Source organism: Hyperolius riggenbachi, chromosome 11 (assembly GCF_040937935.1).
Source record: "Hyperolius riggenbachi isolate aHypRig1 chromosome 11, aHypRig1.pri, whole genome shotgun sequence".
NCBI classification, from domain to species: Eukaryota; Metazoa; Chordata; class Amphibia; order Anura; family Hyperoliidae; genus Hyperolius; species Hyperolius riggenbachi.
This window is the reverse complement of record NC_090656.1, coordinates 60,654,841-60,667,981: the sequence shown is the minus strand read 5'-3', so window position 1 is coordinate 60,667,981 and position 13,141 is coordinate 60,654,841. Positions and strand designations below refer to the sequence as shown.

The following is a 13,141-nucleotide window of genomic DNA, read 5'->3' as shown; positions in this document are numbered from 1 at the left end:
CCCGTCAGCCGTCATAGGTAGCTACAGGTGCTGCTTAGTATTAGGTATCCAGAAGTACCCTCAATATTAAGTAGCTAGAGGTGCCCCCAAGTATTAGGTAGATAGAGGTACCCCTGACAGAAGGTAGATCTTATCAGTGGAATGCCAAGAGCAGGACGAGTAACCTCTCATTTATGCTCTGCTCAAGACTCTGCATAGGAAAGAAGAGAGGGCAGCACTCAGGAAGGGGAGTGAGCCACCTTTCCATTGTCAGGCGCCTGTAGGCAAGTGCCTACAGTGCCTTATGGTAAATCCGGCCCGGGTTCCTTGCCAACCTCCCATTCCTCTTGGGGCTCTAGAGGTAAGGAAAAGCTCCTTGTCCCTTGACCTTGAAATGAGATTTACATTGCACGACACAAAGCACCCTTCCATGTCAATAGACCTGCAGGCTTATAGAGTGAGGGCCATGGGGAACACATGCTCTCTGCCCCTTTTTCCTTAGGTCATTGCTGTCCTTACCTCAACACGGTGCCCATGCGCAAGTGTGTACAGCAATCACCAGATCACCTATTTGCTTTACTGAGCAATCCAAGCATCCTGCCCACAATGCAGTGTTAAGTCTGGCGATACGCATGCACTGCACCAACCTCCAGTCATCTTCATAGTACTACTAACAGTAGCTTGCAATGTGCAGGAAATTACAATAATCTGTTTTGGGGTTCAAAGCACATCACTGCAGGTCTTCCGACAGTTAAAATATTCAGGCCTCAAAGTCTCATTTTGAAAAAAAAGATTGCTTCTGCCCCTCTCCATCCACAACTACATTAAAAACTTTTTTTTGGGACGTTATCTGTAAAATGAGAGCTCACCAGTGCACCAGGCAGCCTCCTCCATGCAGACGACACTCGTGGATGAACTTGATGCACTTTCTAAAATGTTGAATCCTGCCAAGCAAAACACAAGAGAAGGGAGAGCGAGTTAGACAGCAGTGGTGAGGGATGACCGGTAACACTTGTCATGATAGGACTTGTTAAATACTCAAAAACAGGTTACCTCACAGGAAACCACTGTAGAAGCAGGTGAGGAGAACAAACCCAACTCAACTCAGGTTAAGAAGTCGCTCTCTGTAGTAGGAAAAGGTTGACACGCCTACACCATGGGTGGACGAAGACCAGTAGACTATCAGTCAACAGAGCCGCCAACAAGGATAAAATACACTAAAAACAGTTTAAAAGGAAGTAGTGATGGACTACTATTCTATTGGATGATAATTTACTTTGAAGAGTTTCACAAAATCAAACCGCTTCTACAGGCAAAATATTTGTTATTTTGCCAGAGGAAGCAGCTTGATCCCATGAAATGCATTGCAGTTCGGAGTAAATTATTGTCCAATAAAAATCTTTTTTTGCATACAGACCCTAGTGAGTTTATATAGGAGGTAAGTCCCCCACTACCCCCTTTTTAAACAGTTTATAGTGTATTTTATCCTTGTTGGCGCCTCCATTGACCGATTGCCTACTCATCATAATAGGCTCTCTTGCACAGGCAGCGTTCTCTTGCACTCACATGGCCTGCTCTCACATGCTCTCAGCCACGGGAGCGCAACCGCAAGTGGCGCAGCCGCGCATCTGCGCAGAATTGCAACGGAGGGGGCCATGGGACACCAGAGCTGCAGCGAGTAACAGATAGGCTGCCAAGGGCTGGAGGAAGCCCCAGGTAAGTAGATCTTGTTTTGTTTTTCTCCTTGAATTTGTCCTTTAAGTATCTATGCTCAGAGGAGTAACAATGGGTGTGCAATGGGGAACATATGTCCCCGGGCGCAGCACTGTAAGAGCGCTCAGCACGGCCATTGCACCCCCATGTGCATTAGAGGTGGCTCGCTGTCTGCCTGAAGTGCCCCTGCTTCTCTCCTACCCTCTGCAGAAGCATTAATAGAAGCAGAATAAGGCTATCTAAAGGTGGCACATCTGGCTATCTAAACAGGGTGAAGGGGGACAAATCTGGCTAGCTAAAGGCGCACACATTTGGCAATTTAAAGGGGGGCACATCTGGCTATCTGAATGGGGTAAGGGGGCACACATAGCTATCTAAATAACTTTTGACTCCACCCATGACCACATTCGGATGTGTGGCCACGCCCATTTTATCCAGAGGGGGGCACAAAAACTATCTTTGTCCCCGGGCGCTGAAAACCCTAGCTACGCCTCTGCTCTACATTGTTTGTTTGTACTATGTAAGATGTCAACACTATATAAACAAAAAATAATATTTCTGTAGTGGGATACAACTGCTGAACCATCATGGCTGCCACATTCACCACCTTTCCCATAAGCCTCTGCTGTTGTTGAGCTAGGGCTGCTTGGCTATGGGAAAGTCAATTTAATTTGCACACATAGGCTGTTTCTCTGAGTTTTAGGAAGTTGCTGCCTTCTGTGTCAATTTGATTTTTTTGCTGACATGTTCAGATTTCCAGAAGAATCATTCCTGCATTTAATTTGACATTAATTGGTTTCCTGGCAATCAACACTATCTGCCCACACAGTATCCACTGATGGCTGCCTTGTGTCACGTGACATGATCCCATCACCATCTACTGTATGTCTGTCACATGACCATAGGCAGCCACAGAAAAGTTTTCAAGGGTTTTGTTTTTTGTTATTTTTGTGGCCACAAAAGTAAAATACATTGGTCTGTTGCATGAAATTCCCCCACTGAGTTTCTCACCTTATCTTTTCACTCAGAGGGTAGTAATCGCAGGGTGGCAAAAGGCGGCCATCTATGTTTTCCCTTTCCCACCAGCAGACACCTACACCAACGTACTATTTGGCTTCAGGCACGTACTTGTTCTCCTGTATTTCTGTACATTGCCCAGCGCAATGAACTTCAATATTATTATTATTATTGATTTATAAAGCACCAACATATTCTGTGGTGCTGTACTAAGTAGGAAACAAACATGGGGTACAAAATACAGACAATCGTATACACCAATATAGGAAATACAGAGCTGGTACTAAATACAGAATTGGTAATTACAGTGACAAAAGTAACATTATTAATAAAAAGTTCAACAAATTTCAAGACACAAGAGGTGAGAGGGTCCTGCCCTTGCGAGCTTACAATCTAAAGCACACATGTCAAACTCCGGTCCGTGGGCCAAATCTGGCCCTCAAAGCCATCAAATTTGGCCCCCAAGTGGTTGCCCCCACTTTGCATTATGTTTGGCACACTCAAGGAAGCTATATTGGAGGTAAGGAAGCTATATTGGACCACTGGGGAAGCTATATTGGAGGTAAAGCCCTAGATCACCAGGGAAGCCACATGTGGAGGGAGGGGAAAGCACTAGACACCAGGGAAGTGTGTAGGGGACGGAGGCGAGATCAATAGACACCAGGGAAATGCAAAGGGGAGGGAGGACCAACAAGCACCAGGGAACTTTATAAGAGAGGGAAGAAAGCCACTAGGCCCTTCTCTTGCAATCTCACACTCCAGAAATAAGGCTTGACTTGTTTTCTTATAAAAAGCACAAGTGTGCAGGGTAATGAGTCACTTGTGCAGTTCCTCTGTCACCAATGACCTCACTATGACTCCTGCTTCACAATCAGTGTATCTCTAGAGGCAGAACTCGGACATTCGACTTTCCTTGTGCCTTGTCTGGAATCCAATACAGTATATGGCACATAGCTCCATAGCAACTTTCTGGCGCACCATTGAAATACATTAATAACATTAATCGGTGCTGCGCATTATGTGCTTTAAACACTATTTAACGTTTTACGGAATTGTGAGTATAACAGTTTTCACTGAAAAGCTATTTATGGTTTAATCATTACATATTAACTCGCAAAATAGCGTTTTAATGCAACATTGCACATAGTTTGTTTTAAAGCATTCGAATTGGGAAATAAAAAGTAAACGTGCTTTTACGGTTGTGCACAAACCATTAGCGATATTACATTAAAACACTATTTTGCAAATTAATAAGGATTAAAATAACATATAGCTTTTTAAGTGAACTTGAAGTGTTATACACGCAGTCATAAAACGCTAAATAGCGTTTTAAGCACTTTATCGGCGGCATCGTGCGCCATTTGTTCCCGGCGCCACTTTTGGCTGTATGCTATATATACAGTATATATTTCAGAAAGTAACAGTTATGTGCTTTTATCTGTCCTGCAAGGTACTCTTTCAGTGTAATGTAACTTGTATCTGTCAGGTTAAGCTGTTCTCTCTCTGCAGCGCTTGTAACGTGATTGCAGAATGCTGGTGACTGTGTGTTCAGCAGCATTAACATCCCCAATCCCTCCAACCATAGGTGGGCAGTGTGAAGCTACAACAAAGAGATTGAAAACCTTGTAAAAAGATATGATAAATGCTTACATAAAGGAAGTGATTATGTAAAGAAATTATTAGAAGATAAGGCCCATATGCAATTCACTTTTTCTTCTTCCTCTTTTGTCCTAAAAGATAATTTTTCATCTGTTATTTAGAATAATTTTTCAGTACTTTGCAATTTAAAAAAGTACCAAAAAGTACCATCAAATCTATTTTTAGAATTGTATTGTTTGCTGGTGGTTTAAAGGGAACCTAAGATGGCATGATAGAAGAAATGTATACATACCTGGGGCGCCCCCTTCGGCCTGATCGCTCTCTCGCCACCATCCTCCGCCTTCTGCATTCTCCGTAATGGCTCCCATAAGGGCTCGGCCAGTAGGGGGCTTACTGCGCATGAGCGCCCCGGCCGCGCACGCCCCTCATCGCGCTTCCGAGGCTAGGGGCACTCTGCGCCTGAACAGTACTATGAATTGTGAATTGCATATGGACCACAGTGACTCATTCAATTAACTGTTCTCCTGTCCTGAGTCCCAGGAGATATTTTCCCACCCTATCAAAATCTTTTGAAGTCTTAAAGGGGAACTTCAGCCTAAACAAACATACTGTCATTAACCCATTCAGGTTCCGTCGTTTTCACGTGAGAAATGTTCACCTCCCATTCATTAGACTTTATCACTACTTATCACAATGCACTGATCTATATCTTGTTTTTTCCGCCACCAATTAGGCTTTCTTTGGGGGGTACATTTTGCTAAGAGCCACTTTACTGTAAATGCATTTTAACAGGAAGAATAAGAAAAAACGGAAAAAATTCATTATTTCTCAGTTTTCAGCCATTATAGTTTTAATATAATACATGCCTCCATAATTAAAACTCACGTATTGTATTTGCCCATATGTCCCGGTTATTACACCGTTAAAATTATGTCCCTATCACAATGTATGGCGACAATATTTTATTTGGAAATAAAGGTGCATTTTTTCCGTTTTGCATCTATCACTATTTACAAGTTTAAAATAAAAAAAATATAGAAATATTTCATCTTTACATTGACATTTAAAAAGTTTAGACCCTTAGGTAAATATTTACATTTTTTTTTTTTTATTGTAATGGGTTTTTTTTTTTATAGTAAACATTTTATTTGGGTAGTTTTGGGAGGGTGGGAGGTAAACAATAGATTTATAATGTAAATGTGTGTTAATTTTAATTTTTTTTTTTTTACAGGTGTAGTATTACTTTTTGGCCACAAGATGGCGGCCATGAGTTTGTTTACATGACGTCACTCTAAGCGTAGCACGCGCTTAGAGTGATGTACCGGGAAGGAGACGGCCAGAAAAAGCTCAGCTTCCGAGAGAAGCTGTCGCTTTTTCAGCGGGGGAGAGGAATCAATGATCGGACTCCATAGCCCGATACATTGATTCCTTGGCTACCGAATCCGCGGCCGGGAGTGCGCGTGCATGCGCACGATCGGCCGCGGGGGCGCGAGGTAGCACGCATGGTTCCTGGACGTAGAAACTACGTCCAGGAACCAAAATAGGTTAAGTTACATTAGTTATGTTAATTAGAATAGATAGGTAATATAATCTCTTACCCACCCTGTTTTAAACGAACAGGCAAATGTTTGTGATTCATGGGGGCTGCCATCTTTGTCATTGGGGCCAGCCATCTTTTTGGTTGAAAGGTGGTGACAGGGAGCATGAGACACAGTTCCAACTATCCTGTGTCCTGATTACCCCTCCCAGCTGCGTACGCTAGGCTTCAAATGTCAAATTCAAAATGTAAAAAAAAAATTTTTGCAAAAAAACAGCAGAACGAGAACAACAACATCAGAAATCCCATCATGCTTTGTACAACATCAGGGGAAAAATGCCCGGGCTGTTTTCTTCTGTGCAGCTAAAAATGAGACTTGTATAAGAGAAACAAAGTTCTGATGCTGTGAAACTGTTAAAGAAACATCAGGCCTTTTCAGTGCTGCTGAGTCGATTTTTAGTCTGGAGGTTCATTTTAAGTACACAAAACAAATCTCAAAATAAGAATGATATTACCGGTACTTTGTTTTACCTGCAAAGTCCTGGAAATTTATTTTGTAAAGAAAATGAACCATTATCTTGTGTGAGAAAACTCAGTAGAAAAGTTAATTTGATAAGGTCCAGTGGTTATTATTCAATTCACTTTTTCTGCTACATTTTCTCCTAGGAGATCATGTTTCACTTCTGTTTAAATAACTTTTTCAGCACTCTGCAAATGAAAAAGTACCAAACAGTAGGTGACAATTATTGATAAGGTGTGAAAATATTGCCTAGGAAAAAACTCCTGAGTTTTCACCTAGGTGATATTTTAAAACTTGTCAATAAAATGCCTTTTAAGCCACGAGAAAGCTAGAAAATACTTAACATAATTTTGACAGGAGTACTTTTTCACCAACTTTTCGGTACTTTTTCATTTGAAAAGTCCTGGAAAATTATTTAAAAAATATTAAAATTATCTCCTAGTAGAAAAAGGGGAACACACACACACACGTATGTTATAAACTGTTATATACAAAAAGAAAAGTATGGCTGGGCACATCCAAGATTAAAAAACATAGAAATCCACGGCAGAGGCCACAAGGAAAGAGAGAGCGCATAAGCTAGACAGAGGTTGACAGCTGTTTCGCACCCTTAACTAGGGTGCTTCTTCAGGATCACAATCATGTTATATAAACTGTACCTGAACTTGGGCTCCAAAAATTGTACACTTTGCGCTTGTTAATAAATCATTATTGGAATTGGAATTAAAATTAACAGAAAGCATGTCAGGAAATATTTTTGAAAAAAAGTTTACTAATGGACCACAACACTGGCTATGAGCTCAATAAATGAGCTGACTAAATAGAGGAAACATTTTTTCCTTCTAGATTGTACAACCAATACCACTTTCACCCTTTCTTAAACTCTTTTTAGTCAATAAGTTTGGTGTAAATGGAAACAGCAGGCAGCTCTGTGTATGATGGCCGGGGAGGTTTTCTGATGTGATGAAACAGACAGGCACGTGATTTGTAGCTGTTACGACAACTGGAGATCCCCGGTGTGTGTCTGACTTTTTCTGAGGCCTATAAGCTGACATTTCTGTGTTTACCGAGGCGCAGGATGTGACAAGGACAAGGGCATTGCGGTGTGACAAGCGTATCGCTGTGGTGGTGAAGTACAGCCTCTCTTGCAGGAAGTGATACTAAAGCATGGCGACAGGGAGGCTGCTACACAAAGACACTTCATAGAGGTCTGTAGTACAACTATGCAGTGGCGACATATTACCAAGTGCCTAGAGACAAGTGCAGAACCATTATTATTATTAACTATCATTATTAAAGTGGGATTGTCAGCTATACAATTAAATTCCATTTAACCACTGCTCTGTGTTTATTATGCAGTCTACAACCTGACCCTGCATGGCAAGCAATCTGATATAATCAGAAATGTTTCTGCTGTGATGAATCTTATTTCAGTCAGCCTGGCTCTATTCTGGTACATTGTCGGGGAGAGGGAAGCTTGGTTTCTCCCCTCCCACATTCTCGCTCCTCACTGATTGGCTTAGGGCAGTTCAGTGTGACAGGAGGCTGAGAAGGGAAATGCACCTCAACCCTCTGCAGGTGCTGCTGAAATACAATCTATGCTGTACTCACGCATGTTTGCAAAGCAAGATAGATATGACAGTGCAGGAGGAAAAAAAAGAGTAAGGGAGGGGGGATTACATCAGGATTGGCTTCAGTCAGAGGCAGTAAGGATGGAAAATGCCTGGAAACTATATTCACTTATTCACTACATAGAATTCACTGAAATCAAGATGTGGACAGTGCAATACATATGTTATGTAAGTAGAACAAGTAGTTATATACTTATATATGGGCAGGCCCGGCCCTAGACTTTTTGCCGCCTGAGGCAAGCTTTAAGCAAATCCCCCCCCCCCTCCCCCCAAGCCGTGGGTGTTAGGGGCCACCGGAGCTGGAGGGGATAGCGGGCAGGAAGGGGGTATTGGGCCTAGCGGCGGGGAGGGGGGTCGGACCACCCCTCCCTCGCCTGGGTCCCCCGTCCTCTGCTCCCCTCCAGCTTTAAAAAGTTGCGTGGCTGGCTGCAGCTGTAAGAGGCAACGGGCGGGGATCACTCACCTCTTCCTCGTTCCAGCCTAGCCTGCGCTCCACTGACGTCACTTCCTGCTACGCCGCAGGAAGTGACGTCAGTGGAGCGCACGCTGGACCGAGGAAGAGGTGAGTGCTTCCTGCTACGCCGCAGGAAGTGACGTCAGTGGAGCGCACGCTGGACCGAGGAAGAGGTGAGTGATCCCCGCCCGTTGCCTCTTACAGCTGCAGCCAGCCACGCAACTTTTTAAAGCTGGAGGGAAGCGTAGGACGGGGGACCCAGGCGAGGGAGGGGGGGTCCGACCCCCCTCCCCGCCGCTAGGCCCAATACCCCCTTCCTGCCCGCTATCCCCTTCAGCTCGGGCGGCCCCTCACACCCACGGACGGGCAGGTGCCGCCCCCCCAGAAGTGCCGCCTGAGGCAAAAGTGTCACCCCGCCTCATGGGCGGGCCGGCCCTGTATATGGGGAGGGGGGTTTCCTGGGATAGTATGGCTGTCCCTAATGCTTTAAACTTTATTGATAAAGTGTTAACTTATTACGCAGCACTGTACACAAGATAGGGAAGATATTACAACATTAAACACATGTCGCACGGGGCACTACAGAGTTCAACAATGGTACACCAAATAGCGATGTAAAAATGCAGAGACAAGTATAGCAGACGAGTTCATGAGTCAATAGGGTGGCGGAGAAGAGCACACACGGAGAAGGGGCCAAAAACACTTACTATCTAACAGACCATTCAAATAATTTTCAGTATGGTAAGTGGCTAATGAAAATAAAGAAAAACACATTTGCAAAACCCAAAATTGCACACATGCCAAAAACACAAATCGTCAACAAACATTTGTTAAATAAAATCACAAACCTAAAAACACACAACAAAATACTAAACATTAGAGATGGCCCGAACCTCCGATTTTCGGTTCGCGAACTTCCGCAAAAGTTCGGTTTGCGCGAACTTTCGCAAACCGCAATAGACTTTAATGGGGAGGCGAACTTTGAAAACTAGAAACACTTATGCTGGCCAGAAAAGTGATGGAAAAGATGTTTCAAGGGGTCTAACATCTGGAGGGGGGCATGGCGGAGTGGGATATATGCCAAAAGTCCCGGGGAAAAATCTGGATTTGACGCAAAGCAGCGTTTTAAGGGCAGAAATCACATTAAATGCTAAATTGCAGGCCTAAAATGCTTTAAAACATCTTGCATGTGTATACATCAATCAGGGAGTGTAATTAGAGTACTGCTTCACACTGACACACCAAACTCACTGTGTAACGCACTGCAAACAGCTGTTTGTGTAGTGACGGCCATGCTGGACTGGTGCGCACCATGGCCAGAGTGCAGGCCGTGGCGGTTTTCAAGCCTATATGGTCGGCAGGCTTTGGTAGCTCAATGATAGAACAATAGTGACTGTCAGGTAGGCACTGGCGTAGGGCCCGCGGTCGCAGGGGTCGCCGTGGCGACCGGGCCCGCCTCCTGAAGAGGCAGGGGAGGGGCCCGGGGGCTGTGTGTTGGAGGACCGGGCCCCCCCCCGCTCTAGTCGCCGCTCGCTCCCTCCCTCTAGCCGTCAGACCTCAATCAGGCGGCGCCGCGGCGACCAATAGTGCGGGCGCTAGGACCCAGCGCCCGCACTGATATGCGGAAGTGACATCACTTCCGCATATAGAGCGGGTGCGTCCGGCGCCCGCTCTTACTGGTCGGGTCGCCGCTGATCCTGAGGTCTGACGCCGCAGCCTGCAAGGTAAGGGGGAAGCGGCGGCAGCGGCTGGGGGGGCTCCCTGTCACTCACTCACTACCTAAAGGGGCTCCCTGTCACTCACTCACTACCTAAAGGGGCTCCCTGTCACTCACTCACTACCTAAAGGGGCTCCCTGTCACTCACTCACTGCCTAAAGGGGCTTCCTGTCACTCACTCACTACCTAAAGAGGCTCCCTGTCACTCACTCACTACCTAAAGGGGCTCCCTGTCACTCACTCACTGCCTAAAGGGGCTCCCTGTCACTCACTCACTACCTAAAGGGGCTCCCTGTCACTCACTTACTACCTAAAGGGGCTCCCTGTCACTCACTCACTACCTAAAGGGGCTCCCTGTCACTCACTCACTGCCTAAAGGGGCTCCCTGTCACTCACTCACTGCCTAAAGGGGCTCCCTGTCACTCACTAGCTAAAGGGGCTCTCTGTCACTCACTCACTACCTAAAGGGGCTCCCTGTCACTCACTCACTACCTAAAGGGGCTCCCTGTCACTCACTCACTACCTAAAGGGGCTCCCTGTCACTCACTCACTGCCTAAAGGGGCTCCCTGTCACTCACTCACTACCTAAAGGGGCTCCCTGTCACTCACTCACTACCTAAAGGGGCTCCCTGTCACTCACTCACTGCCTAAAGGGGCTCCCTGTCACTCACTCACTACCTAAAGGGGCTCCCTGTCACTCACTCACTACCTAAAGGGGCTCCCTGTCACTCACTCACTACCTAAAGGGGCTCCCTGTCACTCACTCACTGCCTAAAGGGCCTCTCTGTCACTCACTCACTACCTAAAGGGGCTCCCTGTCACTCACTGCCTAAAGGGGCTCCCTGTCACTCACTCACTACCTAAAGGGGCTCCCTGTCACTCACTGCCTAAAGGGGCTCCCTGTCACTCACTGCCTAAAGGGGCTCCCTGTCACTCACTGCCTAAAGGGCTTATTATGTGCATTTACTGGTGAAAAGCTGTCTCTTATTATGTGCATTTACTGGTGAAAAGCTGTCTCTCATGTGCATTTACTGGGGAAAAGCTGTCTCTTATTATGTGCATTTGCTGGGGAAAAGCTGTCTCTTATTATGTGCATTTGCTGGTGAAAAGCGGTTTCTTATTATGTGCATTTACTGGTGAAAAGTGGTCTCTTATTATGTGCATTTACTGGGGAAAAGCTGTCTCTCATTATGTGCATTTACTGATGAAAGGCTGTCTGTCATTACGTGCATTTACTGGTGAAACGGTGTCTCTTATGTGCATTTAGTGGGGAAATTTTGTCAGTAAAAATAATCTTTGTCAGTAAATTTTTAGGTATTTGTCAGTAAAAAATAACATGAAAGGTTAGCAACACTGGCAGGCTGCGCAGCGCAACGGGAAAGATACAGGCAGCCCACCTCACGCTTGGGCTTGGCGGGGAGAGGAGCCGACGACAGCGAGCGAGAGTAGGGTGGCCGCAGTCCAGAGACTAGCAGACTCGCAGGCAGCCAAAGCCAGCCAGGAGCAAGCCCATGAAAGAGGGGTAGGAATGGGGTATCACATGCATGTGTAAAGAGGTGGAAGGTGTGGGTGTGATTAGGCAGGACATAGGTGTGGTTATGTGGTTGGGCGCGGTTAATTTAAACACTCCCATAGGCGCCAGAGAAAATCTTGCACCCAGGTGCCAGGCACCCCAGGCTCACCCCTGATTGCCTGGGTATGTTAGTTGTGTTGGTCCTATAATCTGTCCAGGGAATTTATGCTTTATAATGTAGCATTTTATTGCAGTGTTTTTAGTATTCTGGAGTGGTTAAGCACTTGTATTATTATCCTATTTAAGTGTGAAGTTTAATTAGGCACGTTTGTATAATACAAATTGGTATTACCAGTCAGCTTTGTGACCCAGTGCTAAGGTGTGTGCGTGCGTGTGTGTGCGTCAGTCAGCAGCAGTGTGTGTGTGTATATATGTGCGTGTTGGCAGCAAAGTTTTTAAACGTAAGTGTGAGCCGGGCCTTATGCTGGGAATACACGGGTTGATTCTGGGGCTCGATTCTGCGCCACTCAAATCTGTGGGCGATTCTCTTATTTTCCGCTTGTTTTTCTTATCTTTTTCCATTGTCCCCAATGCAGAATCGAGCGGCAAAACGATCGGACGTGTCGGAAATTATCTATTGAGCCATCTTATCAGCTCAGAATCGAGCCGTGTATTCCCAGCACTAGGTTCGGGCTGATCTCTGCTACTTTCAATGTGTACAGTATAAGCTGTTATTCTGTGCCTGTACTGATAGTAAACTAGCTGCAGTGTGTACTGATCTCTTCTACCTCCAGTATGTACAGTATAAGCTGTTACTCTGTGCCTGTACTGATAGTAAACTAGCTGCAGCGTGTGCTGATCCTTGCTACCTCCAGTATGTACAGTATAAGCTGTTACTCTGTGCCTGTACTGATGGTAAACTAGCTGCAGTGTGTGCTGATCTCTGCTCCCTCCAGCATGTACAGTATAAGCTGTTACTCTGTGCCTGTAGTGATAGTAAACTAGCTGCAGTGTTTGCTGATCTGTTACCTCCTGTATGTACAGTAAGGTGTTGCTCTGTGCCTGTACTGACAGTAAACTAGCTGCAGTGTGTGCTGATCCCTGCTACCTCCAGTATGTACAGTATAAGGTGTTGCTCTGTGTCTGTACTGATTGAAAACTAGCCGCAGTGTGTGCTGATCTGTTACCTTCAGTATGTACAGTATAAGGTGTTGCTCTGTGCCTGTACTGATTGTAAACCAGCTGTATTGTATGTACAGTATTAGCTGTAAAGCCTGGTACACACATACAATTTTGAATAGCCAATTTTACTACTTCCAGGTATTATGAGAGCCCAGCTCTGTTCACAGTATTCAAAGTCTCTTGGCCCTCATACTACATGCAGTGGTAAAATTGGTCAGTGATTGACCAATCAAAATTTAATGTGTGTATGCATCTTTATTCTATGCCTATACTGATAGT

The 13,141-nt window shown here is 45.3% G+C and overlaps 1 protein-coding gene across 1 annotated transcript in view; it reads right to left on the bottom strand.

Moving 5' to 3' along the window:
• Positions 1–13,141, bottom strand: part of LOC137539080 (dual specificity protein phosphatase 22-A-like) — a 144,331-nt gene that overhangs the window by 42,724 nt on the left and 88,466 nt on the right. Inside the window, exon 5 of the mRNA XM_068261551.1 lies at positions 849–923. Within this exon, the coding sequence (XP_068117652.1) occupies positions 849–923 (75 nt within the window). The remainder of the gene's footprint in view (positions 1–848; positions 924–13,141) is intronic.